The 20389-nt window shown below is 38.2% G+C and overlaps 2 protein-coding genes across 2 annotated transcripts in view; one reads left to right on the top strand and one right to left on the bottom strand.

Moving 5' to 3' along the window:
• Positions 1-20389, top strand: part of LOC122686324 (60S ribosomal protein L7-like) — a 675506-nt gene that overhangs the window by 557386 nt on the left and 97731 nt on the right. The gene's annotated exons all lie outside the window — the stretch shown is intronic.
• The window catches only part of TMC1 (transmembrane channel like 1), a 117634-nt gene that overhangs the window by 4960 nt on the left and 92285 nt on the right, over positions 1-20389 (bottom strand). Inside the window, exons 15-17 of the mRNA XM_043890663.1 lie at positions 13492-13559; positions 7051-7290; positions 2062-2187 (exon numbers count right to left, since the gene is read on the bottom strand). Of these exons, the coding sequence (XP_043746598.1) occupies positions 2062-2187; positions 7051-7290; positions 13492-13559 (434 nt within the window). The remainder of the gene's footprint in view (positions 1-2061; positions 2188-7050; positions 7291-13491; positions 13560-20389) is intronic.

Here is a 20389-nt window from a genome sequence, read left to right as displayed (position 1 = left end):
AACTGAAATTCAGGTTTAAAATCAGAACATCAGAACTAAAATCAACCTTGTGGGACATCTGTTTGATCTTACGTCCTGCCAGTTTCCATCTAGACAGTCTATATCAGGGGTTGTCAAACTATGGCCTCCAGGGCAAATCTGACTCCCAGCCTATTATGTATGACCCATGAGCTAAGATTGGTTTTTATATTTTAAAATAGTTATAGAAGTATTTAAATAATATCCTCAACTTTGCCTCTTGGATCACAAAGCCTGAAGTATCTACTATTAATATTTTGGCCCTTTAAGGAAAAGTGTCCTGACTACGGGTGTAGAACATCTCAGACAAGTGGCTTCCAACTCTTATGAGCATACTCACTCAACCTGAACTGAGTGTTTGGTGCTAAATAAGTAGATGGGAATAAGAGGTGGGGAATAAGAAGACATGGGCTTGAATTTACTTATTAGCCATTTGATTTGGGGCACATCTTCCATATGCTTTCAATAATATGATTAATGTGGCCAACTTCTTAAGGTTATTGTGGAAATTAAATGGGTTAATATATGAATCGTGCTTGGAACAAGGGCAGTGTTCATTCCTCTCCCATACCCCCAACGCAGCTTATTAAATCTTTAATTAGCGGCATTAGGACAATGTTGCTCCTTTGCTTAGAAATAAATCTGTCTCTCACTAAGTTAAGAATATAGTCATAAAATCTGACATTAAGTTTTGTGTGTGTGTTTTAAAACAAGACCTCCTTTATACCACAAAAGCCACATGACACTTAATATGGTCTCCTTAGCTGCTGCATCATAAAAACTCGGAGAAGAAAAATCATTTCCAGGGCTATCTGGGGAAACATGCTGCCTCCAGCAGGTTATGTTCTAACACATCTGCACCAGAGATTCACTATCAGGTTCCTAATGCCGCCCCATGATCAAGGTTCTGTAATACATGATCTGTTTTACTGTTTAATTATCCCTACAGGCTATTAGCTCTCCCTCAAAGAAGGTGTAAGAGGTGAGTGCTGGATTTACTGTCATAGCCTTCCCATCACTTTGCTGTATTCTCACCTAGGGAAAAACCAGTTCCTGCCTCTAAGTCCATTTCTCAATTATAAACTTGAAGATGACACCTGCCATCACGGATGTAGCTTGTGACCACAACCGCTGCAGAGATGATCACAACAACTTGGCCCAGAACCCAGTTTATTGACTTAAACCACTGGGAGTTTTCCCCTGAGATTTCCTAGTTTTACCTTTATTTAAACAAATCAGAGTGTCAGAGTGTCCACAAGAGTGGTTTCACTGACTAAGAGTGGTTCCAGACTTTTCATTTATGAGGGACTTGGGGTTTGAAAGGAAGGGCTGGGGCACTTTTTGTAGCTCTTCCATAGGAAGCATATTTTCTTTGCTTAGAATGTAAGTTTATCTGAGGTGGCCAAGAGTCAGAACCCAAAGAAAGTCATATGGGAACAAAAGCCCCCTCTCAAGTTGCCCGTTGAATATCACCTCTGACTTTGAAAGGAAAGACTAAATGACCTTTCCAAGAGCCTTCTGGTCCTCTGATTCTATTATGGGCAGACACAGTTATTGATGGCCTTCTAGGAACAAGGACAGGGTAGTTTTTAAGAGCCTTTAAGCCTTCAGCCCTAAAATACAGCCTATAGGGCCCTCAAGGGGAATATTAACTTAGAGGCTCATCATTTCTATGTGTTTACAGCCATCTGCTTTATGGAAAAAGAGGTGGGGGGCAGGGGCGGGAGGGAAGCCTGATGTGCTGATTAGATTTAGCATTTATGTTTCCCTTGCTTTAGCTGTTTACTGATAATTATTTTGGTTACTTGGGAACAAATCTTATAATCCTAGGCTGGCAAACACAGATGCAGATGGCTATGAATTACATGCAATAGGATGATAATATGGCTCATGAATTTTAGCCTCTCACCACCGTGTAATCAGTGCTGAATTTGGTTAGGTTACAGCGCAACCCCTGGGGAGAAAGAGTTGAAAACACTGAAACTTAAAAGGAGCAGGAAGAACATCACACAAGCTCTTTCTCTGAAGAGGGAAAGCACATACGCCATGACCAAAACAACGGCAATAACCAGTCCAGGATTAGAAAGCTGTCTCAAGATCTTTGCCATCCAGCTTGGAAAATCATGCTCCAGCGTTTCTCCAATGACTTCAAACATCCTATTTTTGCCACTGGAAAAAAAGAGAAACGTTTATTTTAAACAAATGTAAAAACCATGGTTACAACAAGAAAACGAGAAATTTTTCTCAAACACTGCCTTTCAGGTTAGAAATCTGCTGTTTAGCTACAACTCCTGATCCTTCAAACTCATACTGTCAACATGTGGATAAGATATGAGAAATGTTACACCAATGCAAACACAGAGGCCAAGCAGTTAGGAAATTAATCATGGAATCAGGAGTTGTTTTTTTTTTTAATTTTTATTGGAACATAGTTGATTTACAATGTTGTGTTAGTTTCAGGTGTGCCTCAAAGTGAATCATTTACACATATACATGCATTCACTCTTTTTTAGATTCTTTTCCCATGTAGGTCATTGAGCAGATTTCCCTGTGCTATACAGTAGGTCTTTATTAGTTATCTATTTTATATATAGCAGTGTGTATATATGTCAGTCCTAATCTCCCAATTTATCTCTCTCCCCCAGGAGAAGACTTTTTAAAGTTATATTTCTAAGGTTTGGGTTACTTTGTGAATAAATATAGAAAATATGAATATATAAAGTAATATCCATCATGCAAAATTATTTTTTTCTGACTATGCATATAGATTTTGCTATGAAAATGTGTCATTTTAGGAAAAGATATTGAATTTTTTACCAGCAAATTGTAGGTATCATGAGAATAAAGGTTGGCATAACACTGAGTAGAATATTTTCATTTTCCTTTTATTCTTTGATCTTTATACATTCTTAACCTCTAAATAAACATGACCCATAAGTTCCAGATCAGATTTTTTTCTCTCCTGATCTAACTAATTGTGTCTTTTAGTAGACTGAAAGTGACTTCAAGTGTTTTGTCAGGAGTCACTAGATTACAGAGATATAAATTTTGCTTCACAAACTATAGATCTACACACTAATTAGCAAAACCTATGATACATAAAAGGGAATGAAGCTTATTGACAATTTACGATTATATCAACCTATCCCACCAAAGTTTATTTTTCCTCATCCATTCTAGCTGACCATGCTTTACCATGACATATGGAATATAGCCAGAGTGAGGAGAGAGGCAGGGAGGACAAGAGAAGATAGAACAACCCACCCCCCACCCTTCTCCAGCCTCTCAGGCTGTGGCTAATGAATAGCAGACTGGGGAAACTGGAATTATACAAAATCATTCTTACCCCTAAAGTCTTCTCTGCATCTAGTGTATAAGAAATGTGAAGCTATTAGCATCTTTGAGGATTCTTGGGTGCCTTTTCCAGGTTAGGTCTCTTACCAGGAGACCAGATCTTTTATTATACACAAACTTAGAAATATCTACAAATCCCAGCAGTCCCTTTTACTGACAGGTTAACCAAAATATGCCACTTTATCATATTCCCAGAAGTCTCTTCCAGCCTGTTGTGAGTATACAGCTAAGTGAAATGCTACTGAACTTAAATTTACAGCTCTCCTAGGCATAGCTCCATCCACCCCAGATTAAAATAGTCTATGTCTGTCTTTTCAGCCAGATGGAAAGGCCCACCTGACCGTAATTGATGCCCAACATACCCTACATCTCCTCTAGTGCTTAGTGCACAACAAACATTCTTCATTCATTAATTCAAATTACAGGCCAACACTCTACTGTGTTTGGACTTTTGAAATGAAAATATTCTGTCCCCAAGCTCTAGGGCTTCCTTTGTGGCTCAGCTGGTAAAGAATATGCCTGCAATGCAGGAGACCGGGGTTCGATCCCTGGGTTGGGAAGATTCCCTGGAGAAGGGATAGGCTACCCATTCCAGTATTCTGGCCTAGAGAATTCCAGGGACTGTATAGTCCATGGGGTGACAAAGAATTGAACACAACTGAGCAACTTTCACTGTCAAGCTGTAGACATCAGCTACACTATTAAGAAAAATTGATACATCAAATAAGTAATGTAATAGCAGTGTCTTGATATACAACATAAACCTATACATATTATATGATCTCAGTTTGAAGTCTGCATAAGAAAGAACACCATAACACAAAATGCCAAAATGCTGAGCGTTGTTATTTCGGGTCTTTGGGGTTATGGCTAGTGTGTAGTTTCATGTGAAAATATTTCTATAATTTCCAGGTTTTCTAGGATAAACACATGTTACCTTTGCAGCTAGATGAAAATACATAAAGTTATCATTACCGTAATGTAGCAAGGAGGTATGTGGGAACGTGTGTGTGTGTGTGTGTGTGTGTGTGTGTGTGTGTGTGTGTTCAGTCGCTTCAGGAGTGCTTGACTCTGCGACCCCATGGACCGTATCCCCCCAGGCTCCTCTGCCCTCGGGATTTTCTTGGCAAGGATACTGAAGTGGGTTGCCATTTCCTTCCCTAGGTGTGAGAACCTAGAGAACTAGAAATTGTTCAGGATTATTAGTGAGGGTGCTGTGGGGAGAAGCATCAAGTGTCAGGACATGTGGTAAAGCAATTAGAAGAATTTTCTTCATCTGGACACCAAAGAAATCATTTTTTAATTGCCAAACTGTTAAGGTAAATTCACTTCATGGCCTATTGGAATAATTTTCTGGAAAATTCACCCTCCCTGACCAGTTGTTATGAAACCAGAACAAGCAGAATATCTCATCAGATTGCTTTGCAGAATTGGTCTTCTAAGACATCGTAGTCATCTTACCTGAAAATGTGCCTGCACTTGGGAGAGGTTGGCCATGACCGTGTCCCCATTAATCTACCTCAAAGGCATGTTTATCAATTTGCTGCCCACCCAGGTGCCCACCCCTCTCTAGGCAGGCTGGGCAGACCACCTCAAACTCAGGATCCCTTAGGATGGCAAGCCATGAGGCTCCTACTATTACAAGCTTTCTCACCTCACTACCAAGGTAAGAAAATGCTTTCAACTTTAAAATCCAATGAATAAACCAAGTATACATTCTTTTGCTCCAGGAAAAGTAGACTAAATAGTATAGATATACCCCTTTCCCAATGCTCCACTAAAAATATTTACATTTCCTTCTTGATCTCAAAATAGTCATATATATGACTATATATATATAGTGACTATATAATATACATATATATGACTATGTATAGACTATATATATATATGACTATATATATATATGACTATATATATATGTACACACACATACTGTTAATTTGCCAAAGTTTGCCAATTTGGAAACAGTTGGTCAAAATCAGATATTATTCCTTAGATACAGACTAATTTTTATTAATTAAAACAATAGTAATTCAGTGTGATTTAAAGAGAGGAAGAAGAATTGGGCTTCAAAAGCTAAAACTGTGCAGTAACTAGCTCAATGATATTTTTAATATCAATGGACATTTCTTACCACTGCCCAGCTCCATGTTGGCCTAGTAGGGTTTCCCTTGAAGACAGCTAAATTCCTTCAATTTTTCTGAGAAGGATCCACTTCCAATTAAAAAGTTAAAACTTATCCTGGATATTTAATTGTGTGGGTAATTTCCAATTAACTAAAGTTTTTATGTGGCTCATCTCTTGAACTTTCTATCCTGATCAATTGCTTTCAAAACTGCAGTTTCACATTGAGCCTCCAGATGGCACTGTTTGCATTATTTATTTCAGCCCACCTGGGTGGGGCAGGGAAACAGGACTTGTCAACTTCAGCTTTCTTAATTTGTATGACAGGGCTCCAGCAGTTTTGGCTTAATCAGTAGGCTTAACGTTTTCTTTCTTTCTTTTCTAGTAAAGCAGTAATAACAGACTATTATTAAAATGAAAATATCTCTTTTATACTTAAGTCTGTGAGCAAGGAAATTTGACTTTAACAACTTGGTTCTGACAGCATGAAGGAGAAATTACGTATTGCATTATTGCAATTTACATTATTGCATCATGCTTGTAATGTATTATTGCATTACATTGCAAATTACATTATTGCATCATGCTTGTCATTCACATGACTTTTCACATTCTCATTTCCTCACTGAAAAGTAGAAATAACTCAGATGCATGCTGATCAGTGACTCAACATGCGGAGATTCATGGGGGGACTTGTGGTAGAATGAAATCAGTCCTCCAGACCTGGAACTTTTGCTTTCTTAGTTAAGTTCACAGAGAGAACTCTGTCATAGAGAACTGTAGAGAAGTATATTTCTAAGTTAAAGAGCCTTCTTGACTCTTTATTACTGACATGAGTGATTTATCCTTGTTATTTGAGGAGAATATATATGAGGAGCATCCTTAAATTTTTTACAAGCATGTAGAATTTGGATTATAAATGATGTGACTCTCTTTATATACATCGTTATCTAATAATGATCCCACTTCCTAAGTATCTTGTGGAGTAACCTTTCTTTCTTTCTCCTCCCTCCCACCTTCCTCCTTCCTTCCCTCCTTCCTTCCCTTTCTTCATTTCCTCCCTCTCTCTCTCTTGCCCCTTCATCCCTCATCCCTCCCTCCCTCTGACCCTTCCATCCTTCCTCCCTTCCTTCCTATTTTTATTTTTTTCAATTAAGTGGTTTGTGTTAGAAGTAATAGTAGCTTCCCAATGTCTGAATGAGATGCCTTAGCACCAAGAAAATGGTCACATCTAGAGTAGTGTAATCAAACCTTTCTCTTTGCTATCTCCTTACATGGAAATAGCTCAGATTCATTGTACATATTTCACGTGGGCAGAGCCTGAAGCAGTTAAATTATTTTCCCTTTTATGACTGCCAATGAAAATAGATGGATCTTGCCTAAGAATTTCCATGCCCCATGCTGAGTCTGAATACCCCAAAGATATCATTCCTATAGACCAAAATGTCATTGTTTGGGGGAATAAAAATGATCGCTTATACAATGAGTGACCATTTTTATCTCCACCTCTGAAAGTAAACTATGCCCAAAAGGAATCGCAAAGGTAAGAACCTGAAGGGGCCACAATCAAAAGATGGTGGGAGGGACACGATCATGTACAGGACGGGCATGGTGGACAGGAAGAGGATGAGCAAGAGCATTCCCAGGTAGAAGTTATTCGATCTGGAAGCTTTGAAGACCCTGGCCTCAGGAACATTGCAACACATCACAGCCCAGCACTGGAAGTACATGGATGTATGGAGCCGAAGGATATTGATGCCTGGGAGGCTGGGAGCGAAGAAGGAGCCCATCCTAGAAAGAAGAACAGAACTCTTCTCACCATGGAGCTTCACTCCACAACAAAGTCACCAAGCATCTGTTTATTTTACATCATGTTTATTTGCCAAGGGCAGAAATGTATTGCCACTTTTATTCACATAAACCCTTTATGTTAATAAACTTAATTTATTTCCATGTCTTGTACACATTCTACCATCTTCCTGATTATTTCAGGTATTGTATATATGTCTTTCACACAAACTATGTTGATCATTCACTATATCCACTTATCACTGGTAAATTTAAACAAGAGACCAAACAATATATTACATTTGTTTTACTTCTCTCTTCTACTTTTAAAAACAGTTTACTTTACCTTAATGTTCATATCATTGATTAATATATCAAAAAATTTAGCTTCAAAAAAACTCCCCCCAAAAAATTAAAAATTAGCTTTTTTAATAAGTAACTCTTAAAGCTACCCATTATATTCAAATAAACTGTAAATGTGTGTTAATTATTTTTGTCATGGCTAGTTAATTTTTACTTAATGAAAGAAAAAGTTAAAATAAGTTTTTCTTATGTTCTTTTCTATTTGTGGTGGTTATGGTATTTTAGAGCTGAAGGGAATTGTGTATCTGTGCCTAATAAGGTACTATGTTTTCTTGATATTCACTTCCAAGCTTTATGTGTTTTTGAGATGAAAATTTGACACATCCATTTAATTTTGTTTATCTGTTTATTCTGTTACTTTAGTTTGTCCTGGAAGTCCACTGATCTGTACATGCAATTTTTTTAAAAGTATTTTAAAATGCCACTTTTAATTAGGAATCATTTGGGTAAGGGCACTCTTAACTTACTGATTTCAGTGGTTATTTCAACAAAATAAATTTCAACTTCCATTGATGAGAAAATCCATTAGCACCATAAAGCCATATTAATGGCAATTTATTAATCCAAAATCCAAAAGTGGATACATGTACACTTATTTCAGAAATACAAGCAGTGTCCTATCTTTTAAACTGTCCCAAATATAATAAAATCCAGCAATTTTAGTTAGGGCCTGCGCATTCTATTTCCTGGTTATGTGGAATAATTGTTTTAATCAATCCGATATAGATTTGGTATATTATAAGGCAGAGACATTACTTTGTCAACAAAGGTCCATCTACTCAAGGCTATGGTTTTTCCAGTGGTCATGTATGGATGTGAGAGTTGGACTATAAAGAAAGCTGAGCGCCCAAGAACTGATGCTTTTGAACTGTGGTATTGAGAAGACTCTTGAGAGTCTCCTGAACTGCAAGGAGATCCAACCAGTCCATCCTAAAGGAGATCAGTCCTGGGTGTTCATTGGAAGGACTGATGCTGAAGCTGAAACTCCAATACTTTGGCCACCTGATGCGAAGAGCTGACTCATTGGAAAAGATCCTGATGCTGGGAAAGATTGAGGGCAGGAGGAGAAGGGGACAGCAGAGGATGAGATGGCTGGATGGCATTACCGACTCGATGGGCATGAGTTTGAGTAAACTCTGGGTGTTGGTGATGGACAGGGAGGCCTGGCGTGCTGTGATTCATGGGGTCACAAAGAGTCAGACACGACTGAGCAGCTGAACTGAAGGCGTAAGGGGTTGAGTTAGATGAAAAAGTTATTTTCTGCTATAATTGAACTTGTGCAACCCAACATTAAACCATTTCATTAAAAAGTGATCATTTGTTACAGTTTGTGTTATCTTGTTGGTAGGTTCCCAAACAACAGACCTGAAAAATATTTAAACACACTAAATTGACCAAAGACTTTGTAGAAAGATGGACTATTTTTTAAAAAATGGTATGGACTTTGAGTAATGATGATTTGTCCATGTAGGTTCATTGATTATAACAAAGGTACAGTATTGTGGAAGATGTCAACAGAGGCTGTGCAGGGGTAGGGGTAGGAGGTATATGGGAACTCTGTACTTTCCATTCAAAGTTGCAGTGAACCTTTAACTTCTCTAAGATATAAGGTTCATTAGTTTTTTAAAAATGAAGGTAAACTTTGGAACAACATGGAACCCCAGAAACGTTAGCAGGTGAGTGAGTGACAGTCCCAGCTGAGGAGTCATAATTACAAAGCACTAGAATATATTCCCAAATGTCATTGTTTGTAATGCAACATACTCACAGATGACTATGTTTGCCCCCTCCTCAAAGTCAGGCTTAGCCACACGATTTGTTTTGGCCAGTAAATTAGAGATAAAAATGAAGCGTCTCACTACGGGGTGAAAACTTGAATAACGCTACGGGGTTTTTGTTCTCTTCTCTCTCTACTGCTCTGACCAGTGATGCTCCAGAACGATCCTGTTCTGTTCGGTCTATGAGTCTGTAGTGAGAGTAACTTACAGCAGCAGAATCCTTTACCAACTCACATTTCACTGGAGTAAACAAGAAATAAACTTTTCCTTTTCTAAGCCGCTAAGATTTGGGGATTGTATTTCATTGGTACACAACTTAGTAGATCCTAAGACACGGTTTTGCACATAATTCAGGATGCAAACTTGCCTAATGTCACATACATGTGTATCTATACATAGGCATGTGTCATTTATCTGTATGCACACATGTACACTCATGTATGTAAGTGCATATATAGGTAAATAAATTTAAGAACTTCACACGTAAATCCATGGCTGATTCGTGTCAATGTATGGCAAAAACCACTACAATATTGTAAAGTAATTAGCCTCCAACTAACAAAAATAAATGGAAAAAAAAATTTCAAAATAAATATCACACAGGCATTTTGAACAAATGACTCAAGAACATTAACCTAGAAAGAGAGATGCCAGCACAGTGATATCTGAATCTTAAAGCTCATTCCATCTTTGCCTGCTACTCACTAATCAGCTCAGCTCACTAAGTCCCTTACCCAGACCTGATCCCATCATCTGTCAGTTGAAGATCACTGTAATACCTTAGCCTTATAAAATGCTTTTCTTCCAAGAAGATCAAAGCAAATGAAAGCTTCTTTTATTTAGCTCTCCTTATTATTCTAGTGACATGGTACGTGTCAGGTAAATTACTCACATTTGATCAAGTGAGAAAATGAGATAGCAGACTGTGACTAGACAGGCAGGGAGATACAGGAGACAGTGTTGGAACAATGTCCAAACCCATCTTCTTTCTCACTGTGTGTTCTCTGCTACTGCTACATCCTGCTCTGATCTGCTTCCATCATTTAAAAATATGATCACAAAACCTGTGCTGTTTTAAAAATATGTGTGTAATATAGTTTTACTGATCAGTTCAGTTCAGTCGCTCAGTCGTGTCTGACTCATTGCTACCCCATGGACTGCAGCACCCCAGGCTTCCCTGTCTATCACCAACTCCAGGAGCTGACTCAAACTCATGTCCATCGAATCGGTGATGCCATCCAACCATCTCATCCTATGTCACCACATTCTCCTGCATTCATTCTTGCCCAGCATCAGGGTCTTTTCTAAAGACTCAGTTTTTTGCATCAGGTGGCCAAAGTATTGGAGTTTCAGCTTCAGCATCAGACCTTCCAGCGAATATTCAGGACTGATTTCCTTTACGATTGACTGGTTTGATCTCCTTGCAGGCCAAGGGACTCTCAAGAGTATTCTCCAACACCACAGTTGAAAAGCATCAATTCTTCAGCACTCAGCTTTCTTTATAGTCCAACTCTCACATCCATACATGACTACTGGAAAAACCATAGCTTGGACTAGATGGACCTTTGGCAGCAAAGTAATGTCTGTGCTTTTTAATATGCTGTCTAGGTTGCTTATAGCTTTTCTTCCAAGGAGCTGATACTGATCATATTAGCCAATTCATAACAAAATGGATTTTACCTATGATTTTTTGACAATTGTTTATATCTGTGTAAATTGCCTTCACTACTCAGAAACTTGTAAAGCAGTTATTGAACGTCTCCAGTCACAAACTAGTAATATTGAACATAAAATCTCCATACTCTTTCAATTGTTTCTGTAGAAAATGGTCAAATTTGGGTATCAGATCCTTATGCCTCATAAAATAGTGTGAGTACAAGGGAGTCTACTAAACTTGGACTGCACACTCCCCACACCACATCCCTATCCCCTCACCAATGTTCTGGGAGGGAGGAAAAGACCATTTGTACAAAGGGTTGACCCAAAAGTGAATAATAGTTTTTTGCTTCTAGAACTCTGGGAAGCGTGTAAATGTCTTATACACTCAAAAAACAGAATCACTTTCTAAAGTCCTCTTCAAACTAACCAGAAGCAAGATTTGACCAATATCTGAAGGATGAATATAGAAAAAGTGATAGTGTAATGCTACTGCAAAGATTCTGATGACGGGTTTGCCAGAGAACTGAAGAGCACTTTTTTTGTGTGGATATTTAAGAATTTCAGTATGAGTAATAGTGGACTAAAAAGTGGCACAATTACAGGTGAAACCAATCAGGACACAATTATAAGAGCTTTGCTCACAATGACAACAAATTTCTAGGTCAATCTGCTGTCTTCACTATGAAAGCGCAGGAGAGAGACATGCAGCATATGTCTGTACAAATGGTGCCCACCAGGCCCGAGGGATTTATGACACCCTGCGTAAGAACCAAGGAATTTTAAAACTGGTAGGAGGCAGTGGTTTCCCACTATCCCAACAGCAGTGTTAGCCATTTTCTGCCACGACAGCAGAATCCCCATGAGGACATAACAGATCAGAAGGTGAGCCGTTTGCTGTCTCTGTAGACAGTCACACATGGAGCCACCTTGACTTTCCTCTCTGCCTGGAGAAGGATCCCTTTCACTCCTTAATGACTCTCTAGACATATGAGCCATAAATAATGTGTACAACTTGAATCAAGAGAACAGGAATCACATTTTTAAACATACCTGACAATGGAGAAGAGGATCTCTTTATAGTCTTCTCTTCACAGGGCTTGACCTAGTGAGGCCCAGGAATGTGACGGGCCCCAACACAGGATGATGGAACCCTTGACTCTGGTTTATTTAAGCAAGATCATTTTGACATTTACAGAGAGGTCTGCTTTCACAACTGTTTAACAATTCAGACTAACTGTGGTTGTAGGAGTTGAGTAATATATGCTGCTAAGTCACATCAGTCGTGTCCGACTCTGTGCGACCCCACAGACAGCAGCCCACTGGGCTCCCATCCCTGGGATTCTCCAGGCAAGAAACTGGAGTGGGTTGCCATTTCCTTCTCCAGTGCATGAAAGTGAAAAGTGAAAGTGAAGTCACTCAGTCGTGTCCGACTCTTTGCGACCCCATGGACTGTAGCCTACCAGGCTCCTCCGTCCATGGGATTTTCCAGGCATGAGTACTGGAGTGGTTGCCATTGCCTTCTCCAAGTAACATATGAACCTCAAGCAAAACTGACCCCACTAACTAGCATATGTACTTAGGACAACGGTGTGATCACTGGCACAATTATTTGTCTTGTGTCAATGGGATAAGGAAGCTCAGTTATGACTGCTTGTTGGTTGATATGTGTTAGTTAAGAGTGACAGATTTTCAAGACACATGGTCCCCAGATGAATTTCCTGCTATGATGCAATTTTTATAGTAAAAAACGTTTTCTACTGTATCAGCTCATCTTAACCTGTCAGGATTTACAGTGAAAATGCTTTCATTTAATAAAAGATATGACAATCCTTTGTACATCAGAAGAAATAATTTTGATGTGCAAATGGCCCCATGAAACAAGTTACCAAAAAAAAAAAAAAAAACTATATTTCTAACTAAAACTTCCTAAAACATGTGTTTCATCTCTATCAAGTATTGAATTTGGTAAGGTAATATTTTTTAAAGTAGCTATAAATTGCATTTAAAATATATTCAATAGTGACCACAAATAAGTTTCTCAGAAAGGTCTTATATTAATTTCTGTCATTCTTAACATGAAATCAGGGGGTCATTAATATTTCACTGTGAGATCCCAGTGTCACAAGACATAAAACTATAAAAAGCATTCAAATAATCTAGAAGCCAGAACCTAGACTCCCAGTATTTGATGAAAAAATGTGCTCTGCAAAACAGGCAGATGCCTTATAGAAATAAGACTTCAAATCTGGGCAGAAAAGTAAACTTTACATAGCCATTCACTCTGAAAAACACATGCTGAGTTAGGCACTGATCGTGGACTTCTCTGACACCAGGCTACAGTGCTTTGTGCAATAATGATCTTGCAGGCTTGTTTCAAGTGATGAATTGTCCACAGTTGGCTTACCAGATCATTCCTTGATTGAAGATCAGAGCAAGGACATTGCCGCTGATGTCAAACTCAGTGTATGAAGGCTAGAGGAGACAGATATTCACAAATGGATTAGCATCTCACATGGCAAAAATTGAAAGGTAAATTTTTCATATTTTTATATAAGTATGATTAGACTCTCAACTACTTTATAGAAGCAACAGCAGCAGAATAATCAATATAATAAATAACTAGCAATAAATAAAATAAGGCATCCTTTTGAACACCCCAAGACTCATTTTTAAATGCTATCGTTTGATGCTGTGGAAGTGTAAGACAGGCTCTCATACATTGCTGGCAAAGGTAAAACTTGGCATACATTTATAGAAAACAATTTGACAATATCTGATTCTCTTTGACCCTGTAAATTTACTTCCAGAAATTTGTTTTAATAAATTAATCCTAAGTGCTGACAAATTTTAAGAAGCAGAGATGAAACCATCTAAATGTGCAACATTGGATAAGTTAAATACAGTATAACTATGCTATGGTATATATTGCAGCTAATTACAATCACCGTTGGAAGGATATTTACATACCCAAGAGAAAACTATGCTGTAAGGTTAAACAAAAAATATGTAAACATTATTTTTTCAACTCAGTACAGAACTATGCATAAAGAAAAAACTTAAGTGATCACTATATTAATAGTTGCTCTATGTAGGTGATGTATTATACCTTATTTCCTTAAATTTTCATACTTAAAATACTTTTCAACAAAAAATGTGGATTTCTTTTATAATAAAAAAAATAGAGCTAGAGATACAACAAAGTTAAAGAAGTCATTCAACTCAACGTCCAGTGTTCATATCCTAGATAACACCATCATGTTCAGGGCAGCAGCACCTGGTTGTTCTTTGTATGCAGACACCACCAACTGGAAGTGAGCTGGGCATCTCAGCCCAAAGGTTTCCTTGTGACACATTAGGCATCTTAGAAGGAAAACTCTACCCATGGAGTAATACTAGTTAGCCACAATAAAGCTGGCTCTGTTTAATTTGATATAGGGAATAATCAATCAGGAAATTGACTAATTGGTAACAAGAGAAGAAGAGAACAGTAAAAAATATAAAGTGAGAGGAGCATGAAGACGGAGTAATAGCGTGGCAGGACCCGATTACGGCCCCAGATCCTGACATCGGCAGATGTGGCTTCAGACCATGTGTATCCTCATAATAACTCCCTCCTCAGCACATATATATACATACACACACACATACACACAGAGATAACCTGAGAGTGTCTCGTTCTTCTTAAACCCAAGAGTCCAAAAATATGTTTGTAAGAAGACAGAATAGGTCTCTGATTTGGAACCCCAACAAATCTTTCACAAATTTTGAACACTCTGCCTCAAGAATTCTTGAATTCAGGCATCAACTTTGTCACTTCCCCAAAGGCAGCAGTACTCTCCTAGTTAACTGAAAGATACGGACAATGTGCCTCGTGACAGATTCAGGGAGTAAACGGCAAATCTGACATAACAAGAGTGGTTAAATAGAAAGATATAATAATAATACGATGCATAATGAAATAATAAATAACCCTATATATTTGGCAGGACAAAGATGACATAGGATTTCAAGGTAAGTTCACTAAAGATATTACTAAAGAATATACAGTGTTTCACTTGGTTTGCAGATGGAGAAGCTTAATGAAAGATGCAAAGAGGTTCAGCTGACAGTTTTTGTTCTAAAATCAACAACGAGGAAAGTGTGGTTTTCATGGAAAAATGAAGATGAATTTGCTTCTAATCAGGAGAAACGTTAGCTCTGAGTCTTTCTCTTCTTCAGGAGCCCTTTGCCCTGCATCAACTTCCCTTTTCTCCTGGAGCCCTGTGAGATCACACAACACATATGACAAATGCTCAGTCGGTGGCCTCCACCATCTGTGGCCTTGAAATGGCTCCTCTCTGTGTCCATTGACGAATCAAACCTTCAACCTTGGCCTCTTTAGAAGAGTGTCATATTTAGCCCACCAAACCGAGGAAGATGAAAAAATTCAAACGTTCAGAAGTACATTTCTTTTAATGCACATAAACCTCTTAAAGGCCATTTGAGATGAGATATTTTTATAACCAAGTGACTAGAAAACCACAAAGGACACACGGGGAACCCCTGGCTTCATACCGTGTATGCAGCAGGGGCAGCTGAAGGAATGACATCTTTGATGCATAAATTGATTAACTCGATTCAGAGAAAGGGTAGAGGGCCCCTACTATGCCACCGAGTTTGTGGTACAGACACTCGCCTGGGATTCGGATCCTAGTATGAGACTTTGCCTGAAGTTTCCTAGCTGGGTGAGCTGAGCCAGTCACTGCTTAATTCAGGCCTCAGTTTTCTTACAGATAGATTGACGGAATGAACTAGATCAGGGGTTGGCGCATTACGGCTTAGGAGCCAAATCTGGCCACCACCAATTTTTGTGGATAAAGTTTTTTTTAGAACATAGCTGCATTATGTATTTTCTATTGCTGTTTGAGGTGAAAACAGGAGTTTAATAGGTACAACAGAGACCATATCGCCTGATGCAAGGAAAATCACTCATTTTCCTCTATGACTACACTTATTCATGATACTCCCCCCACCCCCACCCCCACAAACCAAGTGTTTCTCTCTGTAGACATCAACTGAATGTCCTACAATTTAACTCAATTCAGACACTAACAGACCCCATAGGTTAAGGTCTCGTTCCCACAAGACCCATTCATTGAAAGCTCAGGTTGTCATCTATGCTGACTGGAGATTCCCATGTCTCCCTCCTCAGGTTTGATCATTTGCTAGAACAGCTCACAGGTCTCAGGAAAACTGTTTACTAGATTACTGGTTTATTATAAAAGGATACAACTCAGGAATAGAAAGTTAAAAAAAAGATGCATGGGCAAGGTGCAGGGGAAAGAGTACAGTGTTTCTTTGCCTTCTCCAAGTGCACCCTCTTCCCAGCCCCTCAGTACCTTCAGCAACCTGGAAGTTCTCCAAACCCCAAGGTTCAGAGATTTTTACGGAGACTTCATCACATGGACAAAACCAATCACTAACTCAGTTTCCAGCCTCTCTCCTTTCTCTGGTGGATGGGGGAATATGGTTGAAATTTCCAAGGTTCTAATTATGGCCAGGTCTTTTGCTCACCAGCCTCCTATCCAGGATCCCACCAGGAGCTGCCTCATTGGAACAAATAATGCTCCTATCATCCAAGATATCCAAAGAAATTTAGGAACTCTGCATCAAGAGTCAGGGCTAAAGACCAAATATAAGAATACAAGATGTTCTTAGCACCTTCAATGCTTAGGAAACTACAAAGATTTTAGGAGCTCTGGCTAAGAACTGGGATGAAAACCAAAATATATTTCTTATTACATCACAATAACATACTTGCAGAAGTGAAAATACTTACTATGCAGTCTTTTACAGAGGAAGTTTGCTTACTTCTAGATAATTTCTAAGATCCTTTTCTAATCTAAAATCTGTTATTGATTGACTCAGTTATTAAAGAATTGCTTCTCTCTAAGCACCTTAAATATGGAATTTATATTCCATGTATTAAATTCAGAAATCCACACTCTAAAAACAGAACAAATGTAAGAAAGCAAACACATACACACAGAGTGTGAAATTCAAGGCTCATTCTTTTCAAGGTGATTTTTTTTTAAATATGAAATAACATTATAGTTTCATTTTTAAGCCAATGGATTCATGAGTGTAAACCAATTTGCAAAGTTTGCCTCTAAAATATAAAAAGGTTAAAAGTAAATGATGCTTGAGGAAAAAAAAAACAGGTTTTCTTGAAACCTGAGATAACAAAATGCTTCAAAAGGAATAAATGTAAAGAAGTCTCTAAGGGCTGCTCACCCGTAATAAGATTTTTAGGAACTAGCAACAGGAGAACCTACTTGGATTTGGGTTGAGGTCTGTAATAGTCAAGGAACTAGAAATTATCTTGCTTTATTTTTAGACCTTTGTTTGCAGTGGGCTAGAGTCAGTTAGCTACCCAGAAAGAAGACATATGGTGCTCACTGGCTGAGAAAATCCATTCTCTGTCTGCAAGTTTAGTTATTTCTGGCAAATCACCAACCTCTGGATATTGTGAAATGAAATTCAGGATCTCAGAGGCAATTCTGTCATTGCAGTGACCTGCCTTTCTTAACACAAATCTAATTCCCCACAGCTGGAATCACCGTGCTGAGAGCTGCAGGCTGGCCTGACCTAGGGCTCTGGGGCAATGGTATGCAATGGTGGTCCCCAGACCATCCACAGCATCACCTGGGAAGTTCTTAGTAAATTCTCAGGCCCCACCCAGATCTACTGAATCAGAAACTCTGTATTTTCATGTGCCTTCAGAGCACTCTGATAGATGCTCGAATTTGAGAACTGCTAACCTAGGACAAATCCAAGGCTCATCTTCTAGGATAACTCAGCACCTCAGGGCTTCATACTCTAACCCTCACTGCCTGCAGACAGATTCCATCCAGCCCAGCCTGTTCTTGCCCATTTGCACATGTTCTCATCCCCTCACTGGGGACCCATGACTTCTTACTGACTCTTTATCATACCCTCTTCCCTGGACCCCTGAATAGTATCTCATTCCCAGATAAGGAATATCTCCCTATCTCCTAATTCTACATCCCAGCTCCTCCTGCCAATTCCATTCTACAGCAAGAAACCTGTCTAAGCATTTGAGTAACAAATGCCATGGATTGGCTCGTCAATTAGTCACGCTTTGGCAGAGTCCTTGATGTTTCTAGGGGTAAGCACTACAGCAAAAATTCAATATGATGGAAGGCTGGTTCATGGCTTTGAAATCAATCAGATGTGGGTTTCAGTCCTAGCTCCACCACTGACCAGTTAAATTTTCTTTGAGCAAATTATTAAGCATCTCTAATTCTCAGCTTACTGTAAAGGAGGAAAATATCTACTTCATAGTGTTGCTGGCATGATTATACTGAATAACATATGCATTTTGTAGATGTTCTAACACATAGAAAGCACTACATAAAAATATAATACAGTGTAATATAACTAGGAATATCCTCTGATGGTCTGTGAATCATATGCCTCTTATTTATAGGTAATTTAGTACTCCCTTCATCAGATCTCAGGGAAATCTCCCATATTTTCCACTTACATAAAGTGGAATTTAATGAGGACCACCTTAAAAATGTAACTTTAAACAAGACACTGAGGTTTTAATTTGATTGAATATACTCTTACCTCATGCCATATATTCAATCCATGTCTTCCTGGATGCTCTTTACTTACTTCATTGACAAATGGCAAGGATGGTGTCAACATAAATTAAAGTGAGAGTAGTGTTGAACCATTATAGAAAATCCAGTTTACAAGAGGCCTCAGGGTGATTTTGCTGAATCAGGGTGGTTAAAATTCTTTCTGTGAGCAAAGCATTCCACTTCCATGAGCCAGTGAACTCTTTAGAAACATTGAGAACCATCTGCTATGCTCAGAGAAGCCTTACAGAAAGATTAACTTACATTACATGGTCTAATAGTCTGCTCCTAGCCAGTAATTTTCCTATCTCAATTCATCCTCATAGGTTTGTTGTGATGATACTTTGGCTGTGAATTTACAACTGGAAAAATATATAGGGTCACTTTAAACCCAATTTACTCAGATTTAATCAGTATGTAATTCAGTATACTAAACATAATGACTTTTCCAAAACAAAACAAAACAAAACACTTCATTGTCCTTATTTATCCTCTGACTAAACAACTTAAGCAACTCACTTCAATTCACAGACTCTTGATTTTTTTTATGGGCAAAATAAAAGCATTATGACTTATTTTGTCAAAATTTCACCTAACCTTAACATTTTATGGATCTCTGAGTCTAATGCTGGAGTCTGTAGAGTTTACATTTTATAGAGGTTAGTTGTTGTAGAAAAAGTGAATGTACTTTTTCAAAAATATCTTCTCTATGACTGGGCAATTCAATTTAGAGAAATTTCTCATAAGGAAATAATTTGTGCATACTACTATGATTTATCTATGGAGATATTCATCTACACGGATATAAATAAATGTGATCACTATGTTTATTATAATAAACCATTGGGTACAATTAACTGACAACAAATAAAAAATAGCTAATTATAGTAAATTCATATGTAGAATCACACACAGTCATTTAAAAATTATAAAAGACCAGTTAATAACATAGAGAAAGATCACCATTAGGTGAAAAATGCAAGTAACTAGTCAATAAGATACATGCTTATATGTATTTACAAAAATCTATAGTAAAACATACAAATCTACAGTACATGTTTATCCATACCTAAATAAATATTAATACTTTACAAGTCAATGAAGCAATGTCCTGAATGGTAGGATAACCTGTGATTTTTATTTTCATATTAATTTTCTATTACCTTTTTCAGACTTTTTAACAATGAACTGGTATTATTTTTAAAGTTCAGAAAAAAAATTTCTTTAGTAGCAGAAATGGACATCTTTTCTCTCTCATTCCTGAAAGGATTCTTAAAAGCATCTCCTCTGCCTATCTCAGATTCTCCTTTGCTTCAAGACAGGTACTTTCTGGACTCATATGCCAACCAGTAAGTCCGGAAGATCAGAGAAGCATTCTCACCATTCTCTTCTTCTCTAAAGCAGCACCATTTTAGATTCTGCATCTCTATCTGCACTGCCCATACTTGCTAGCTGCTGGGCCCTGCCCTCCATCAGTTCGTCCACTGAGAATGCTTTCCTCCATCCCAGTCTTTTGAAATTGTGATTCTTCTTCAAGATTTGGCTCAAATGTTTCTTACTTCATCCTGTCTTTGCATTTCTATTGACCTCTCCCTCACAACCCCAACAGAAGTCATGGTGTCTCCAATGTGCAATTACATTGTAAGAGCAAGCAAT

This window comes from Cervus elaphus, chromosome 29 (genome assembly GCF_910594005.1).
Source record: "Cervus elaphus chromosome 29, mCerEla1.1, whole genome shotgun sequence".
Classification (NCBI taxonomy): Eukaryota; Metazoa; Chordata; class Mammalia; order Artiodactyla; family Cervidae; genus Cervus; species Cervus elaphus.
Note: the sequence above shows the minus strand (reverse complement) of the source record. Positions and strands in the feature narration are given on the sequence as shown.